The sequence below is a fragment of the Prenolepis imparis genome, unplaced genomic scaffold (assembly GCF_030444845.1).
Source record: "Prenolepis imparis isolate NDT839.2.m4 unplaced genomic scaffold, iyPreImpa1.0 SCAF_4, whole genome shotgun sequence".
Taxonomy (NCBI): domain Eukaryota; kingdom Metazoa; phylum Arthropoda; class Insecta; order Hymenoptera; family Formicidae; genus Prenolepis; species Prenolepis imparis.
In genome coordinates, this window is record NW_028141162.1 from 16,524,048 (window position 1) to 16,544,922 (window position 20,875).

The window sequence follows — 20,875 nt, forward strand, 5'->3', positions numbered from 1 at the left end:
AATACGTAATTATTTTTTAATTTTTTACAAGGGAGGTTTCGTGTATAATAAAAAAAATATGATCTTGCAGGATGATATAAGATACGAAATTTAAGTTTTTCTAAAAATACCACACGTCTCGAATTCGAAAGACCTTGAAAATCTCAAAAGCTGTCACTTTGTAAAGTCTCGCCTGTGTAAAAACGATGTCGGCCGTTACGCGGGCGTGCAACAAACAAGCAATCTCATGTCATGCGCACGTTTCTGTTCTTCATCGTGTCTCTCTCCCTCTGAAGACGCGTCATAGAGAATCGGGAGAAACGTGATGGCAGGGGTCGTAATTGAAAAAGGATGCATCGACGTTAAACAGAAGAGAACTAAGAGAGAAAGACAAAACAACAGACGTCTTGGAGAATTCGGAGCCGTATTGAAAGCGAATGAAAGAGACGAGTAAAGCCGAAGGAAGAGAACCGCCAAAATACTCGTTAGATGGAGCGAGGAGGGAGGACGAAAGCCAGGAAGGGCAAGGAGGTCTCAAATTTGGTTGGCCATCGTTCTCCACCGTTCTGTCGTGCGTGCCTATCCCTCTTCAGTTCAGGCAGGGAATCAGAGGAGATCGGCTATAGTAGTGGGGTTGATACGCAGGAGAAACGAGAGTAAGCAAGCAGACAAGAAAGAGCGACAGAGAGAAAAGCAGAGAGAGAAAGGCAAGGCATTTCCATGCTTCTCTCTCGGTCAAGCATTTGGACGAGAAAGAAGGATGAAGTTTAAGCGAGAAGAAGAAGAAGAAGAAGAAGAAGAAGAAGAAGAAGAAGAAGAAAAGAGAGAGTAAGAGTTCTTCCAGCGAAGGGAGCGATAAAGTTTTCGTGAGAGAAAGAGAAAGTCTGAGCGTTAGACGAAGAGAGTCGTCGGCGTTGCTGAACGATAAGGGAGAGAGACGTTCGAGAAAACGACACGAGATGAAGAGAGATGGTAATAGAGAACGAGGGGAAGCGTGCTGAAATCTGAGGGAGAAAGATATAGAGAAAGAGAGAGGGATTCCAAAGAGTCGGCAAGTGACGACGAAGAGAGGGGGCGGCGAGGATTGGTAAAGGAAGCGGTGAGGAAGGGGCGGGACATGGCAAGGGAGGGATGTGGGGAGGAGAGACGGTGCCTTGGCGCGAGCTCGAAGAGTCGAAACTACGGACGGAATTCCAACCAGCAGAGTAGTGCCGGCGTTCGTACGATACGGTTGTTGTACAGTTGTAGTGAGCGAGTGTAGTAAGATTCGAGGTGAGAGTGAGAGAAAAGGGAGAGAAAAAAAGAAAAGGGAGAGGGGAAGTTGGGCGGAGGGGTGACGCGAGGCTGCGGTGGTTAGATTTCGTCTCATTGTGTTCGCCGGTTCAGTTTCGTTGCTCTCGCGGTAGCAGAGATACGCGACGTCAGGTGATCGACTCTGAGGCACCCACGATTAATCCTGCGTAGAGAGAAAGATAGGGAGAGAGAGAGACATTCTACAAGTGAGAATTATCACTGGGAGAAATATAGACACAATTGCAATGAACAACGTGCTCACGTGACAATCGTCGCAAAACTTTCAAAGTGATGATTATCGAGATTCGAGAAATCTCCCCTAAATCTCAAAGTGTCGATCGGCAGGAGAGACTTCGCTAGAGAGACGGCGATCACTAACGTTATCGGATGCCGAGCAACACGTGAATCATGTACGATACGCGCGTCTGTTTTTATTTTATTTGGTCCGTCCCGACGCCGAGTTAATCGGTATCATCCGACGCTCATTATCGCGAATCGCGTCCGCAGTTCTCAAGGAGCCGGCAAGTGATAGTACTATCCCGCTGTCGTCGTCGTCGACACGTCGTCGAATCAAGACCGACAATGCTGCATGCGGTGATTGCGATTTATCGGGCGACATTAAACTGGATATTCGCGTCCAGAATCGATGCGATCATATGATAAATGTAGAACACGTTGTATTCCCGATTTCTTTTTGTTTTCTCCTATTTTCTCTCTCTTTTTAATTTTGAATCCCTCCCTCTTTCTTCCCTTCTATCAATACGGCTAGATCGCATTGTTCCTCCCACCGAACTAGTGAATCTTCGCACGTGACTCCGTCGCGATGTTGTTTCGCGCTTCTTCCACGTACGATACGATCGCGTTCATGTGTTATTTCGCGTGCTACGTCACGTGTGCTGCGTCATAGGACACGATCACAAGAGGCGTCTAAGTGAAACAACAGACCAGAAAGAAAGGGAGAAAGATTGCTACGGTTGCGTGCACGCTCGGACGCGTGTAATAGGCGCTCATGTGTGTGTGGCTAGTTTTCTTCTGTTCGTGTTGTGTACGTTGAGTTACTGTTCGATCGCGTACGTCGCGCGCGCGTGTAGACGACGGTTGAAACGCGTGACTTAACGGCTGAGAAGAAAGAGGACAATATGAGTGAAATGACGAGTGTTGTCGAGACGCAGCAACAACATCAACAATATGTAGGTGACAGTTCGAATGCAAGGCATCACTGCAAGGACTGTGGTCTCAACTTCGATAGCGAGGCGAGTCTGAAGGTGCACCTGCATTATCATGAAAAGAATTTGTTAAATCAGTGGGCTAATAAGGCGCAGCAGGAAGAGAGCAATAATAATCATAGCAAGACTGGCAATCATAATAGTCACGTTAATGTCAATCGAGATAGTGTGACTGTACCAGCAAATTCGAGTGAACCATCATCGATGTCACCTTCTCAAGATCCAACATCTTCGCAGCAGCAGCAACAACCACAACAGCAGCAGCAGCAGTCACAACAACCTCAGCAGCAGCAGCAGCAGCAGCAGTCTGCCATACATCTCATACCGCCATACGATCGTTTTGAAACACCAATGTTTAACGAAAGCAGCTATTATATGCCAAACGAGCAGTCTTATATGTTGACTCATCACTTTTCGCCGTCACAGGAAGACGCTCAGGGCAATCGCGACGGTAGCAGCGGTTACCCGCGTTATCATCCGTATCAGCATCAGCTTTATTCTGCAGATCGCACGACGTCTAATTCTACTAGCCCGCAGAGTCCGCCGCTTCAATGCGAGGACACGAATCAGTTAGGTGAGCACATGAGAACGAATCATTTGGAGTCACCTTCTGCCTATCCACCTGCGCCACAGTACGGGCCACAACTGGGCAACAGTCCTCAGCAATTGCATCCATCGCCACCTCTTTCCAATCAACCGCAACAACAACCTGGTTACGATTACAACGGTGGACAAACGAACAAATCGGACATGAAACAGGAACCGCCTGAAGAAACTGATATCCTCGACTTGGATTCTCACAAAGTGCAAACGCATCGATACGAGGATGATTTTCTAAGGATGCAGCAACAGCAGCAGCAGGGACTTCAGATGCAGATGCAGCAACGGTTGATACAGCACCAACAGCAGCAGCACAGAATAGGATCGCATTCGGTGAGTTCTATGCTGACCAGTTGGCCCACTCAATCCCATGATTACCATCCCGGGCTTGGGTCTATGGGCCCCGTAGACAATGTTCCTCCATCGATACCTGATCAGGGTCAGTTCATGCGCAATCAACATATGCCCGTGGAACACGGACATCAAAGCTCACCGATAATAACAAGCACGCAACCGATGACGGGTCATCAGATGCCAGTTGGATTTGCTCAACAATCGCCGAAAGCGCCGTTGGCGAACCAATCCTGGAAGAGCAACGAGCCGCGCCGACCAAAGACTTACAACTGCACCGCATGCAACAAGTGGTTTACAAGCTCGGGTCATCTCAAGAGACACTATAACACGACGCTGCATAAAAACGCTGTAAAGAATGGCAAGGATCCGGCGAACGAACCGATTAGCGTTCATCATCATCCCACTAGAGAGAATAATCATTCGGGCAGTAGGGGCGGCGGCGCGCCAGCACGATCCCCGCCGGCCTTACCATCTTCCAGGAGTCCCCCAAACTTGATGGCAGGTCCCTTGGGCGAGGCGACGGGGGGCCTGCTCCACACGCCCACCACGCACTGCAATTCCAACAGCAGCAACAGCAGCAGCGACTCTTCGGCAGCGGGCCTAGTGCAGCAACAACTGGTCCATCAGCCGCACTCGGGAGTAATGCCAGTCAATTCTCCGGTTCTATTACCGCTGGCGGGACATCATCAGCAACAAATGGGTTCTGCGCCTCACCAGCTGGGCCTCCAGCAGCAGCAGCAGCAGCAGCAGCAGCAACAGCAGCAACTTCATCTGCCAACGGATTCGTCGGGCCAGCCGGTGCATCATATCACGAGTTCACCCATACCTCCACAGGCAGCATCGCACATGAATTGCCCTTCGCCAATGGATTCATCCCTCCAGCATCACATGAACTCGCCGCCAGGCTCGGTCCATCCGGCGATGACTTCGCCCATGGCGATGGCGGGTACTACGATGTCGCATCAGCCGTACCCAAACGCCTTGCCCCCCCACGTTACAATTATTACCAGCCCGCCGGTCCCACTAGCTCAGCTATCTACCCAACTAACTACCATGCAGCTAACTACTATTGGTAACGAGCAAAACGAGCAACAACAGTTGAATGTGCTGCCCAGTTTTAGGGGCAGCTTTGATTGTAAGACCACGTCAAATTTCACGCAGATCGGTGTGATAGGATTAGTAGACCAGTTACAAACCATAAACGTGGGGGGGCTAAACGTGGAGGTGATTACTCCACAAGAATCTTTCGAATCTTTTTCAAGCTATGACCCGTATTCACCATCGCGCTACAAGTCATTGATCAATGTGGAAGCTATGGCAAACGAGGAACAAATATCGACGTTCTCCTATCAACCTGAGCAAGGATACATTCTCGAAACAAATAATAATAACATAGACCTATTACAGCTGAAGCAGGGGAAGGAGGATGTAGATCCGAACATTGGCTTGCAGCCTAAAAAAGGGCGCAAGAGCAAGACTAACTCGAACAAGCAACGTCAGGTTCCCACCGAAGCCAGATTTGTTTCGCAGGATGGCATCCACAAGTGCCACCAATGCGACAAATTTTTTGAGAAAAGTTGTTATCTCACGCAGCATAACAGGAGTTCCCACTCGGGCGAGAAGCCGTTCAAATGCGCTAAATGCGGCAAGAGGTTTGCAGATGAGGAAAAGCACCATAAACACTTGCAGATGCACGACCATCAGAGAAAGCACACGTGCAACATGTGCCCGAAATTATTCGCCCACAAAACCGATCTCAAGCGGCATCTTTGTATTCACAGCGGTGAACGCCCGTTCGAATGTAGCATTTGCAGAAAAGGATTTATCCGTCAGGATCACATGAAGAAGCATAAACAGACGCACGGCAAGAAAAAATCGCGTCAAAAAGCCGTGCCAGAAATCAAAGAGCCCTGCCTAAAATTCCTAGAGGAATCCTGCAACGGCACAACTACGTGCGTTTCAAGTATTTGCGATCAAGATTGCAAAAAAAGTATGTTGGACAGCTCAACGTCGTCCACAACAATTCCGAAACAAAGACGTAAAGACATGTACATCCGTCAATGTCAAAATCATCTTCCCGATCGCTACGCGCCCTCAAAATCGTCCCGATGATGACAGAACGGAAGGTAATATTTTCCGCCGATCGATAGGTACCGTCTCTATTTTCTATTTTTGTGTTTTATTTTCTGTTCGTTCAATCTCAGACACACAGATTTTCATATGCAATCGTTTACCAATGATTCGATATCTTTTTTATAATTCTCAAAAAAATAATACAGTATTTTCGATAAAAAATATGAGGTAAATAACAGAATTTTTTCTCGAACTTTGTTCTCCAGAAAATAAATGCCTTTCTTTTTTAAAACAGTTTCGATATATAATATTTATTCGACTCTCAAATCAGTTTGACGTTCTTTTTTATCTAAAAGTAATTTGATGGAAAGTAATCGAAGCGAAACGGGCCTCACGATGTATCGAAATCATGTGCTTCTTTTTTTTTAATACGTGATACAAAAAACGTATCGATATATCTGCGAAACTTTCACGACGGTATCTCGATCGAAGTCGTTGCGATATTCGATCGCGAAGAAAAATGATGCAAGGATCTTTCTCTTTTCCTTCTTATTACTTTCATCGCGTCGGTCGCAACTTTAAATTCCGTTAATGTTTCTGACGATGATCTCGAGAAAGTTGTAAGTGTCGCATTTTCAAATTGGCAATAAGTGGTCGGAAATTGAGACGTTGTATCAAGTCCTCGAAGCTTATAATATTGTACAAAGTATTAAATATATATAAAAAGTGTGTATATTATAATTATTACAGTTATATAATAACGTAAATAATAGTTCTTTATGATATAAAATTTACAATCATAAGACAAAGGCCATTTAACGCTAAAGCGCAAAGTTGTTCAGCGTTTTTTAATACTTTTTATATATTTTTAGTATTACAGTTATAAATATATATATATATATAGTTATATATATAATTATGCATTTACAAACTACGCCTTGTTTCCTATATGTTTCTTCAATATACATATATATATATATATATATTCGTTTCCAAAATCATCAAAATTTGCTCTCATTTATCTCATCACACATTTCATAATTTATTATTATATTTTTTTCTTTCTCTCTTTCTTTCTCTCTCTCTTTCTCTCCCTCTCCTTCTCTCTCTCTTTTTCTTGGTAAAAATTACGATATTTATTACAAGATACCACTATTGTGCGTGTAAACAGATTAGCAATAAATTTTCAGATAATGTTGGTAATAATATAATTATATTGAGTAATAATTATTATATAATAATAAAGTTATATACTGTAATATATAATATTATTATAGTAAAAAAAGTTTTATTGCTATTTTATTTATATAAAACAAAAGATTAAGCATAATGATAGATTGCGAAATGTGATTAATTGATGATACAATTTAACCGAAATCGTGTGAAAACGTATATGCTAAAGAAGTAAAAGTTTATTCTATCTCATTTCTACAACAAATTTTTTTAACAATTTTTTTTTTAAATAGGCGGTACTTGTTGCGTAAATGTATTTTAAAATATTTGTACATATTATGACTTTTTTTTTTGTGTTTATGTTTTTATAAAAGGACGAAAAATTCCTTTTATATATATATTGGTATATATATAATATAAACAAATGAGGAACTATTATGAAAATATATCCAGCATTGATCAATAATTGACATATCGAATGCATATCGAATGCATATCGAAGGGAATGTAAAACATTATTTTTATTTTAGATAAAATTTTGATTAGATTTCCGCTGCAAAAAAAATCACAGTTGCGGTGATTGACTCGTTTTCCCATAATAATTAATCAGGCATTGATTAATTAGTACTATATATCAATATCCGGAATAATTTGAGCTACAAAAATAATTAACACTAATTGACTTTCAATAGCAAGAATATATGAAATAAGAGTCAACAACAACTTAACGCTAATGAATAATTAGCTTATCAATATTTAATAAATAAAAAAAAATAAAATAAAATAAAGTAAAATAAAATTGTAATCTATTAATAATGAATAGTTTAACTCTTATTGACAAGAGTTACATATGTTTTGTTAGAACAATTGAGTATAACAATCCGTGAAACAAATAAAATATATAATTTAAAATTTTAATTATATATTGCCATTTTTTTTACTTTGACTTGATTATATTCAAAAAAACCTTTGTAATTTAATTAATTTATTAGATTATCATATTGATTTACAATATATAAAAATTTGATATGTCAAATATTTAATAAATTAGAACACTTTTTTTTAAATTGATTATTTAAAAAGTTAATAGACGTAAGAATTTTAAAGTTAAGTGCATTATTCATGACGTGAATTCATATAAACACATACACACATACATATGTATATGTATGTATAATTAAATTTTATTTTTGAATTATATGGACTGTCACGATAAACACACATGTAAACTTTGTAAATACGATTGTAAAATATGAATAATTATATTCCAAGCAGATTTCGCGTTTATGATTTTTAGTGAAATGCAATTAGAAAACAAAATGTTTTAATCATTCATTTATTTTCGTGTAGGATGTACAATTAAATAAATTTGATTTAAATATCATGTATGTACGTACATATGCATACACAATCGCTCGGGCGATACAAGGACTAACGAAAACAATAACCTGCTATTTCGCTATAGCAAAGTTTACCTATAATGTGTATTTGCGAACGCGTGGCAAATTCGCTGGAGGAAGTCAGACTGAAGATAATTCTCTGTCAGTCAGAGTAAAAAGTATATTTCACATTCCCTTCGATATAAATTATCACGATCAATGCTGGGTACAATTATTTTTACAATAGTGCCTTATTTGTTTATTTAAAAGCGCCTAAGATATGGTTTGCGCGCTGTTCGAAATGAACTTTATTCGCATTTTGATATTATTACTCATAAAATTTTGATTAGATTCTCGAATGTAGACTTGTAGACTATGTATTTACATCTGTGCATTGTTTTATATAGGATATATTTAAGATATCACATTATATATTTCGCGGCTAACGACTACAGCATCCACATGTGTTTATCGAGATCCTTTGCTTCTTTAGCTTTATTGTCGATGAAAAAAATTTTTTTTATGCTACTTTAGAAATATCGTATATATGGTATTTACTGATACGATTTTTGATACACTTGCGAGAGATTATTAATGTATTATATTAATAATGCGCCAATTAATATGCATAAAAAAAAATTGCAAATGAAACAAAATGAACTATTAGGCTGAAAAAGTAAAAGATCCTGATAAACACATGTGGATAAATCTTCTAAATTTTCATGACAGCCGCTTTAAGCATTATTTCGTAGTTTTATTTAAAATTATATTTAAAACAAAATGATTTTATCTATTTTTAACTAGTAATAAAATTTTCAATCGTCTTAAATTAGTATATTTTAAAATTAAAACTCTATTTTAAAATTTAAAAAATTATATACACACATATGTATATACACGCATCACGCGCGAAAAATCTTAAAATAAGTTCTCACACACTAATTTTTTAAATAGTTTTTTAAATCTTGTAAGATAAAAAAAGGACGTTCTGGTCTATAAAATTTCGAAATTTTAAATTTCTATATATTGTAAATAAGTATAATAATCTAAATAAGTTAATTAAATTATATGTATATTTTATTTGTTCCGCGTTATGCTCAATTGTCATATAAATATTTGCCACTCTTATAAGAGTTAACTGTTCATCATTAGTAGATTATATTCTCTCGATTAAAGATAATATATGCTAATTATTTATTAGCGGTTGTTGACATTTACTCTTATTTCGTATGTCCTCGCTATTAAAGTCTATCAATTAATGTTGATTATTCTCGCAGCTCAAATTGTTCCGCATATATGAAGCACACTAATTAAATATGAAGCCCGATTAATTACTGTGGCAAAATTAGACAATCGTCACACCTGCAATTTCGATCCCTTGCAACAAATTTCCCTTCGAGCCACGCGTCGTTCAACTCGCGCAAATACACATTATAAACGTAAACGTTCCTGCTAAAACGAAATAATAAGTTATTGTTTTCGTCCTTGTTCCACTCGAGCGATTTCAAACGCGAATAGGTTCTCGTCAATATTATGTTAATTATTTAAACCTCCGTCGCGCGCACACATGTACACATACACACACACACACACACACATACAATAACACATTACTGTTGACATTTAGAAGGAAACGTTTATTTTCAATTTATATTATTTTAGTTTTAATAAAAAGGCGTTTATTTTCAATATGTACGCATTGACACGCCGTATGTATAATATTTTGATCAAATTTATTTAATTATAATTGATTTTACATGTAAATGAGCAATGAAAATTTTTTTTTGTTTTGTAATTGCATTTTATTGTGAACGAGAGCTGTTTACAATATATTTGTATATATTTTATATTATATTTAAAAGACTCATATATTTGTTTCGTGGATATTCATGTCCCTAGGCACTTGCATAATTAGTAAATGAAAAAAAAAATCAAAATGTTAATAATTTTGTTCAAAAGGGATTAGATTAAGTTTTTTTTATTTTAAAAATCACTTACGAAATAATACAGTATCTTAAGAAACTTACAAGATTTATCCACATGTTTAGCATCTTTTGCTTCTTCAACGTACGGGTTTATTTTGTTTTACTTTTATTATTACTAATAAGTGTATATGTAAAATATTTCTAAAATAATAGTTTAATAAATGTACATTTTATTATAAAATATTGTCAAGTTGAAGAAGCAAGAGATCCTGATAAACGCAAATGTGGATAAATCTTCTAAGTTTCTAATTGTATTATTTTGCAAGTGATTTTCGTCCATAAAATAATATGATACATTTTAGGTTCTATTCTGTATATAAAACAATGCACGAATATATAGTCTCAGATACGCACAGAAAATCGCGCGTATAATATATCAGCAATACAGCAGACGCGAAAATGTAAACACGCGACATTCTTCTACAAGTCCTGTTTCGTTTATTTATATTAAGGAGAGAGAGAAAGAGAGAAGAGAGTAATATCAATACACAGACACACACATACACACATAAATAATATCGACGTATAGCGTATAACACACGGTAACACACGGTAAACGATATAATAATATAGCCCTCTTGCCATTTTTACTACGTAATGTCACACCCGGAACAGACTACCTCAGAGTTCAGGAATTTAACGATGAATAAATGGAGGAAAAAAAAAAATGAAAAAGCCAATGCAATAATAATAATAATAATTATATTAATAATAATAAATAAAATAATAGTAATAATAATAATATTACTAAAGTATAGCGAAGAGCGTCCGTGCGGGCGAAACGATGCGAACTGTCACAATTGCGATTCGTACATACACATTGCAATTCATGTGCATTGCAATTCGACTTTGCATTTTCTGTGCGCTGCGTTATAATTATCTTTCTTGCGAGATATAACATTATGGAGAGAGAGTGAGAGAGTGAGAGAAGGAGAGAAAGCAAGGATTGCCATGTAAATAATATAAGTGTTCTATTTGTTTTTTTTTCTCGGAATATAAGTGTTTAAGAAAAAATTGTACAAATTATTCTTCTTCATCTTTTCCGAGTTTCTCGGCTCGCCCGCCGGTTTAATCAGCTTGTAATAGACATTGTATGACATTGTATATCTAAATGTAAAAATCTAATGTAAAGACGAACGAATGATGAGTTTTGCGAGAAGTAGAAGCCAGAGAGGGAAAGAGAGAGGAGGAATAGAGAGAGAGAGAGAGAGAGAGAGGGAGAGAAAGAAAGATAGAGGATGAGAAGGAAATAAATGTGATCTCATAGTAAGTGCGGTTGAACGTTGCCCTAGTAATGTGTATGCAAATTTTATTTTGTGCTCAGTATTAATTATCATCATATTGTCAAATTTTGATGATGTAATATGAATGTGTTGAGCATATATTTTTTTTAAATCGTGGTCAAAAAAACCACTATACATACGTTACGTTCCTATATCTAGCGGAATAGAGTTTAATCGAATTTGCTATGAGAGGCGAGGAAGAGAAAAGTGACATGTGCGTTTTTTAGAAACATATCAAACACTTATTGCGCACTCGGTTTTTATTATAAATAATAATCTAATGCGCGTTTGCGTTAGGAGATTGCTCCGATATTGCGCGATTAAATATACTAGATATCTAGCCATATCATCATTTTACAAAAAAAAAAAAAAAAAAAAGATTCAACGTCACGAGAACAGGATACGAAATATTCGGGATTCGGGATTTCGTTCGTCTCTGTGTCCAAAACCGCGATGGCGAAATAAAAAAAAGGGAAAAGAATAAGACAAAATTGTATGTAACTGGAATGTCAGAGCGATGATAATACAATCTTAATACAATCTTTGGATAGTCGGAAACTTGAGTGGCGATACTCACAGGAGTTGTTGAGCTGATTGATAATGAAACATCAAGGCGCATTACGCTTATGTTTTATATTATTAATATTATTACTGTCTTCATTATTGATTATTATTGTATTAATATTATTGATTATTATTATTATATTATATTAATGTCATATTATATTGATAATTAATTTGTATTGTAATACGTAATTTTTTTTTTTTTTTTGTTCATTTTATTCAATCCACAAATGTCCTTATAATTATAATGTGAAGGACGATCGATGAGAGATTCCCGGCACATTCTACGTGCTAAGGTGTAACGCTAACGTATGTATGATATGTACGTGTGTATGATACACTAGGGGATTATTATTATTTTTTTTTTCTCTCAAATGCGCGTGTGTCGAGATACGGCACTTTATAGGTCAATAGTAATAATAATACATATCTTAGGTTTCGGATAGTTCTCTTTGAAACACAGTATTTTTAGCTTCTCGGTATGCGATGGTATTTGGGTCCATTTATTAGATTTCTTTAAAAGAGAATGATCCCCTAATTGTTGTTCCGAGCAATGTATGTCGCATATGTATAGTAGAAATCAATATACATATATATAGAGAAACAATGTTCCGAAATACATGTATTCCGCAGTATGTAAAGTATTGCGCGAAAAAAATTGTGTAAAAAAGAAAAGACACAGTTATGAAATCAGATCGATATGTATTTTGAAAACTTTGCGAAAATCGGACGCACAAATCATTAGTTGCGAATCATTATTTTTAAAGAGGAAGGAAAAAAATTGTATGAGTAAAAATATCGGATATAAATTTATACTTGAAAATCTCTGTACACTTGGGAGAATTTCAAGAGACGATTGCATGCACATTGCAAGACATTGTATCTTTATATTGTAAGGATATCTATATAAAATGTACATATATATACGAACAGTCCCAAACACAATCGCGTGAAAGAAAAATATCGACGATATTGAAATATATATACATTCCCTTTAAAAATGTGATTCTGATTTCACGGGCATTTTCTCTAAGAGTATATTGAAGATCATTAATTTTCGCCGAAGCGCGAAAAGATAAAGTAACTTGAGAGAGATTCTCTCGATTCTTACAAGGATATAATTCGCACACACATATATACACGTACGATCACACATACACACACACGTGTTTATATATCTCTCTAGTGCCATATAAATATATAAATATATATATATTTATATATATATATATATTTATATATATGTAGCCATGCGACAAATTTATAAAGTTCCAGATAAAGAAAGAGAGCGAGAGAGAGCGAGAGAGAGAGAGAGAGAGAGAGAGAGAGAGAGAGAGAAAAAGAGAATGTGTGTGCCGATTATGACATAGTGATATTTCGATTATATATTCAATGATCATATGTTGATCGAGATAGTGACATACCACACACGTTTTCCGTTCCTCTTGAACGGGCATGCAAAGTCCGGTAGAAAATATTGGGAGAAATTAAAAAAAAATACCTATTCGAAATTAGTTTAGATTTATAAGAGTATATATAGGTATATTATAGACACAGATTTTTCGCGAAATTATATTCGAACGTTTATCTAATCTCGCGAGATTATGGTCCTTTCTGGTCCATTAATATATTTTTTAATTTCGAGATAATAATCCTCTCAAGATTTTGCATGCCCTTACACTGCTGTTTTAAGACTACACATTACTTAGAGTGCATAATATCGTAATAATGAAAAAAGTGATTTATGACAGAAAAAAATTACTTCGATACACAAATGCTGCAAAAATAAAACTCATTTTTTTTATTTTTTGAAAGTTATCTCTATAGTGAAAGAAGAAATTAAATCAATAAAATTAATTAATAAATTGAAATTTAATTGAAAGCATAATATAACAAAATAGGTAAATATGTTGTAGCTTTATTAAAAGGAATTCGCAGTTTTATTTATGCATTTTATGGTTTTTAACCGGGGTCGCGGATTTTTGTTCCGCTATCACTACTAGTCAATGACTTTTTATGTTTTAATAATGTTTTAATTCTTTGAAAAGAAACCGCTCTTGTATTTTGTCCTCAGTATGTAAGATTTAATCTCCGCTTAATTATTTTCTTTTCTTAATTGTGAAACAGCTAATTTATACCGATCTGTACCATATGGCGATATCCTAAAGCTAACAAACTAAGAAATAGGAGAAATAGGAAGGACATAGTGTGGTGTAGCTAGTTACAATATGTAGTTCTTGTTTTTCTTTATAAGTTACTAATAGTACGCATGTATAATATTGTTTTTATAAATATATTTTATTTCCTCGTCAAATAAAACATTTTTTCTTGATTCTTAGAGAACATTTCTTCTTTTTATTTTCTTTCTGCATTTCCTTCTTTCCTTGCGTTTTCGGCCGTCTTACGTTTTATAAATTATGTGACATATATTTTTTTTTTCTATCAAAGAAAGTATATCGTTAACAAAAGGTTAACATACGGATCTGGCAAAGCTATCTAATAATTTAAAAAACAAGAAGAAAAACGCCAAGAAAGAGATATTTATATACAGGATGATTCTAAATAAGTGCAAAAAGGTTTCCTCATTTTATATGACCTCTTCAATTTTCGACAAAGAATTATCTTCTTTTGCGCACTTTTTAGAACCATCCTATATATGTATATGTAAAAATTATTTTTTTTTTAAATGCTTGATATAAAAAAATATCTTTTCCTTGTAATACAAAATTGACGCGATTCAAGCTTGTTTCACGTATATACCGCATATATATTCGATGAAATCTTCGAGATACACGAGCATCCAACGAGTTAATGCACGTTATGTTTACTCGCGCGTATTCGTGATCGGACTTCATTAATCCCGACGAGGGGGAGAACGTCTTCTCTCCGGCCGTTTTGCGCTTTCGAAATCAACGGATTTCTTTCGTTTCGTACGCTCTCTCTCTCTGTTTGCACTTTTTTTACCCCCTCCGCGCTTTTATCGGTGCAATTTAGTTAATGTCAGAGTATATACGGACACACATACAACACGCGTGTATAAGCGAGAGATTCCATGAAGTATCCCATTCGTGGCGAATCGCTCCATCCTCCCGAGATCTGTACCATTACACCCACTATTCCCCTTCTGTGATTCTCTCTCCCTCCCTCTCCGATCACCGGCTCTCCCTCGCGATACTCTCGTAACCTTGGGCATTCTGTAATTTAGCAAATTGTTGCAGACTCGATGAAAGAAATCGGCTCGATTCGCGAGTGCCTCGCCAATAGCGATGATGGTATCGCGCTCGCCGCGGACCGGAACGAAAAGAAGATAAATAAATAAGTAATAATCGAATAATACATATCTCGAGGAGAGATAAGGAAGTTCCGTGCGAATTCTTTCCAACTTTTGACTCTTTGAATTTTTTCTGCAGATCGAGAGTTTTTCAAAAACGCAAGTGAAACTTAAAAAAAATTTAAACATTAAAACTATTACAATATAACATACAATATTATATATATAATTATATATAATTTTATATATAATTTTATATATAAATTTATATATAAATTTATATATAAATTTATATATAAATTTATATATAAATTATATAATTAAAAGAAATTATATATAAATATAGAAGCAATATATATATATTTTTTTTCTCATACTTTTATAATAAAATTACATATAATTACACACACATTCCAATATACTTCTTTATTAGTTTGATGAAAAAAAAATTCCTCGCTTTTATAAAGGGAACGAAATTGCGAAATATTATTCCACTTGTAATTTGCAAAATTGCGCGATCGGAGCGAGCGTAGCCTTACGTTAGTTTATCGTCGGGCGAATTATACACCAATCTCTCCTGCTATTTAAAGATCTACAATCAGTTGATAGATAGCATACTGATAGAAAGTTTAATCAACGAGTCGAGAAACGTGGTTCGAAAGGACTTGGCGAGGCACTATACTAGTCGAGAATCGGGAGACTCGCATCAGCGGTGGAAGGGGGGCAAAAATAAAGGGAACGAGCGGGGGGACCAAAGAGACGCGACTGACTGATCGATAGTCGCGTCGACTTAATTGCGGATTACGCGGCAACGATTACCGATCGCCCCTTTCCTTGTTTCGCAGCAATAATAATTAGTGGCTGTGATCAGGACGTCCTCCCTTGCCCCCCTTCTCCCCCCACCCCCTTTTGCCGCTGCTATCAGCGAGTCCGCATCGTTGTTAGACTTAGGCAACATCTACCTGATGATGAAGCAATATATTTATGCGATATCTATTCGCGATTTATATATAAGACGAAGGAGGAAAGAGAAGAGCGAGGTGAGAGAAAAGGGTGGAGAATGGAAACTTATAGGGGATGTGCGGAATTATATTATATATATATCTTGATAAGAGAAAAAAAGTAAGTCGAGAAGCGAGATGTGTTAGGTGTAGAGTCCATTGTATTATGCGTCTCCTAGCTAAATTTTTATGTTTTCTAATTCGTTGTGAACGAATGTTTTTCAGTATATAAATAAATAAATAAATATATATATATTATAAATAAATGAATCTATATATATTATATATTTAAATTCTAGATTATATGCGAATTCTAAGTGTGTGCGTGAGAGAGAAAAAGAGAGAAAGAAAGAAATCAATCAACGAGCTGCGTGGCGGCTGCCCTTTACCTCGCTACGAAAGCTCACGAGAGCGATTATTATCTTTAAGTATGACAATCGAGATCCACGAAGAGATGCGAGATTCGCTCGCTCATGTCCATATATCTCGATCGCTAAATGCGGACGATGATGCTTGTCGCAGAAGATGTCGCAAAAAAATAAATTTGCGAATAAATCGGACAGCCGCATCTAGCGATGACAGACAGACAGACAGAGAATCAGCTGACGAGTTTGACACTTGTCTCGCTGAAGCGAATCATTCTTCCGGAGGTAAAACGATCGCCATATCGCCGAATCGCGCAATATATATGCATATAGCTCGTCGCTCTCTTCCTCCTTCTTCACGAGGGGTGGAAAACCCAAGAGAGGAAAAGAAGCCATCCACAATCGCGAGTCGCGCATTCTCGACTCGCTAAAAAGTTTTGCAACTAGCTCTCCGTATAAAACTATAATATGTATGTCCTTTCGAGAGGAGCACACTGCCGCCACGGGAGGAAATTTTCGACGGAATTATTAAGAGAGGAGAGAAGGAAGGAAGTAAGTCAAAATATACTCGAGCGGATCTCTCGAACGGTCTCGAAAGAGAGTATCCTACGTACAGGCCGCGTTTATATATAAGGGATCCGCGGTGAATATAAAATACTGGTGGCGCGTCCGCCATTTATTCGCGGTACACTCGCGATGTATCTCGATGTACCGATTATTACCGATTATTTGATGCGAGAGAACGCCATACACAAGTACCTCATGATACAAAACACATGTACAAATGTTCATACGTTTTCAGAATAATATTAGCTAATTAATAAATAAATATATCCAGAAGTGAAAATCGACGAGACCGAGTCTGGCTTCAATAAATTCTTCCCTTCTTTCCCATTCATATCCTCCTTCTCCTTTTTTTTCATATATATTATTATTATTATTATACAATATAAATTATAAAGACTGAATATAATTAAATCAAGGCAAAAAATGGCAAATGCCAAGGCAAGCAATAAATAAGACGCGTGTATTTTACTGCAAATTTTATAAAATTATTGTAAATATCTACAAAATAAAATTATCAATAAATGAATATGAATAGCGTTTCGGTCCTTTTTTGGACCATCTTTAGCGCAATTGACAAGTAAATTAAAAAAAACGATTACATAAATAAATTTGCAGTCAAAAGGATAAAAATGATAAATAACAAAAAATAGTTATTAACTCTCACGTCATCTCCGAGCAGTGTGGCGAATTTAACGCGTGGCTTCCAATACATTACACAGGCTTCATTGCATGTATATATTTATTCTCTCTTACAAAATTTAATGACCTATAATGAGATAAGCGGAGCAACATGTGCTAAAAATTGAGAAGAAAGATAAAAACAGATTTTATAATTAAGAGACGAAAGTAGACATATAATTAAGAGAGATGCATCTTACAAATAAATGCAAAGAATAGACGCTGAGAATAAAAGGCATTTGGTGAACATGATTAATTAAAGTATGCAGAATGACATGTGTTATATAAGCGAATTTGCTTCGATGACATTTCGAGAGACAATAACATATCTATTTAAACTTAACAAGGTGAAACGCAAAAACATAAGCAGTAAATTATATACAGTCAGATATAACGCAGTATTTAAAGTTTTGGAAACTTGTCAATTAAAGTCATATTAGTGTCAGGTAAACATTTAATGTCAGTCTACAGATTTAAACTGGTTTTTTTTTTCTTTTAATATATAACATTTTTGAGATTGAATCTTTTATTTAGTTCATCTCATCCAAAATTTCGTTTCAATTAAAATCATAATTAAATTCAAATCTGTTAAATCTGAATTATTAGTAGACTGTAAGTTGTTAAATAAAGTTTTGAGACGTTCATGAATGAATAATTGAAAATATAATTATATACATATATTAATATAATATTATGAATAATCGAAAATTACGTAGTTGTTGTTTAGTATTATGGTGACGTCTAAACAATTTAATCTGTTTTCCTCACCAAAACTTCCATCGTAAATTAATTATAGTCGGGAATGGGAGAAATTAAAATTATTTAGCGTATGATTGAACAATTAATATACATATTATATAGTAATTTTATATTTACAATAAAATATACGCGCATTATCTACTGCTTTTGCCTTTTATCGTCACTTTTTACCTCGATTTGATTATTATTATAATTTTCCTCGTTACACCAAACCGTCGGAGGGATAGCGATTTGCGGCGAGGACAATCCTTGTATTCGCGCGAGCGTGAGACGATCGGCGAAAAATATACGGCGGTAAGTATTCGTGAAGAGGAAAATTATGGTATAATAACCGTAATAGAGAAGCTCTACAGTATCACAATATGCGCTTGCATTATAACGCACATAACAGAGTAATTTATTTAATGACTTGTGTCGCTGTTTATAACATTTAAGGCGAGGCCGTTAAATAATTATCGGCGTTTTGAGGCGCACGCAAGTCGATCCGTAATAAGGGACTCTCTCTCTCTCGTCGGAGCGACGAGTGAGAGGGATGAGATCGGTTTGAGGAAACGTAAGTATGTATCAGCGATATATATCGTTTCTCTTACAAGAGACATTTAATTTACAATTAGTAGTAGTTTAATATATCTATATAAGAAAATCAAAGAATTTAGATAAATTGAAATTCAATTAGGTGAATTTTAGCAGATTATACGGAACCCAATAAATAATATCAATAAAAAAAAAGAAAAAACAAGATTAATTGCAGAGAAAAAATAAAATATATAATAAAATATAATATAATATAAAATATAAAATAAAATATAATAAAATATATATAATAGAATATAATAAAATATATAATAGAATAAAATACAAAATAAAATAAAATATAATAAAATAAGAATACAACTTAAAGTTTAAATTGAAATTTAAAATAGTTACCTACGGGAAATAATACATAATTGGTTAAGTACGTAAATTAACACACAAATCATTATCATCACTTGCAATCATTTCCTCGGGATAATTGCTAATGTTTTACTCATGCACGAAAGGCGTCACGCATGCAGTTTGGAATAAACGTCTCTCATGTAGGTATTTGTTTATATATTTAGAGCGATTTTCCCGACGCATCTTATCGGCGAAAAAAAATTATCCTTCCCTCATCCCTTCAACCCTCTCCACTGTCGGCATTTTTCAACCGATTACCGCGACCGGCTTAACGCACGAAGATTACCGCCGCGCTCTCGCATCCCGTGATAAATAGCAAGATTACGAGTCTGCGTGTCGGCCAATGAACGATGCCCTCGGCCCGTGGACCATATGTTCCTCCAAGGCTGTGGGACCTTCGCCAGGACTTGGATCGCGTTAACGTACAGCGAGTTGCTTCGAGCGACTTCTTGCTTCATCGCGTATCGATGCGACATAACGTCACTGATGAAAGACGTCTTATAAAGATCGCAAAATTATATATATTTAATTAATTATTCAAAACTGATATATTCAAAATTACATCAAAAATAATAAATTAAATTAAATAATAGACTGATTAAATTATTAATTAAATTGATTAAATTAATTAAATTGTAAAAGTATTAATTAAATTAAATTAAATAATAATTAAATTCTTAGTTTTATTGCAACGAAAAATTTCATACAAACAGCTATTTTTTTAAAGCCTAATTTATTTAGAAAATCGAGAAAAAATATTCTTTTTATTCTTCTTGTATTCAGGTTTTACGGTATCGATTTATTTTATACAAAAAATTACTAAATATTTAGTGGATCGACAACTGTGCAAATTTATATATTTCGTAAAGTAATTTCAACGCACACACACGAACCCCCGCGGTTCGGAGAGGAGCGGATATATCCCAGTTTCCGATACGTATCCGAAAGATTTTTCCCACACCGAAGACAGCTGTCGTAATGAGTTGCATCCTCACGTCAGCCTTCCTATACCCCGTTGCCTCTTCCTTCTTTGGAGCTTTATCTCGCTCCGTCGGCTCTCTATCTCTAAGGGCGGGCGAGTCTTTCGTTAAAACGATATATGCTCCGCGTGACAATGCAGGTTTCCCTTTATCGGTCGCTGCAGCTCCCGCGGGAGAGAACGCGGGAAACGTCTCCTTTCTCTCTCTCTCTTTCTCTGAGAAAGAAGGGCCCGACGAAATTTGAGAAACGAGTCCTTTGACGGGCATAAATCGTCGGCCGATAAGCCGCGGATAAGGGCAAGAGCGTGACCCTACGCCTTTTATAGGATTCGCGCGACTCGCCATTTCTCTTCGTTCTCCTTTAGATTAGTCGCTTTACCGCGTATCTCTCTTTGAAACTGGCTTCTGC

General features: G+C 36.0%; 2 protein-coding genes across 2 annotated transcripts in view; both read left to right on the forward strand.

Moving 5' to 3' along the window:
- LOC145934631 (uncharacterized) overlaps nucleotides 1-20,875 on the forward strand; it is a 139,155-nt gene that overhangs the window by 75,907 nt on the left and 42,373 nt on the right. The gene's annotated exons all lie outside the window — the stretch shown is intronic.
- On the forward strand, nucleotides 1,129-14,252 carry LOC145934768 (uncharacterized). Its single transcript, XM_083035500.1, has one exon. It carries the CDS (start codon nucleotides 2,412-2,414, stop codon nucleotides 5,562-5,564), a length of 3,153 nt encoding a protein of 1,050 aa, XP_082891626.1. The 5' UTR covers nucleotides 1,129-2,411; the 3' UTR covers nucleotides 5,565-14,252.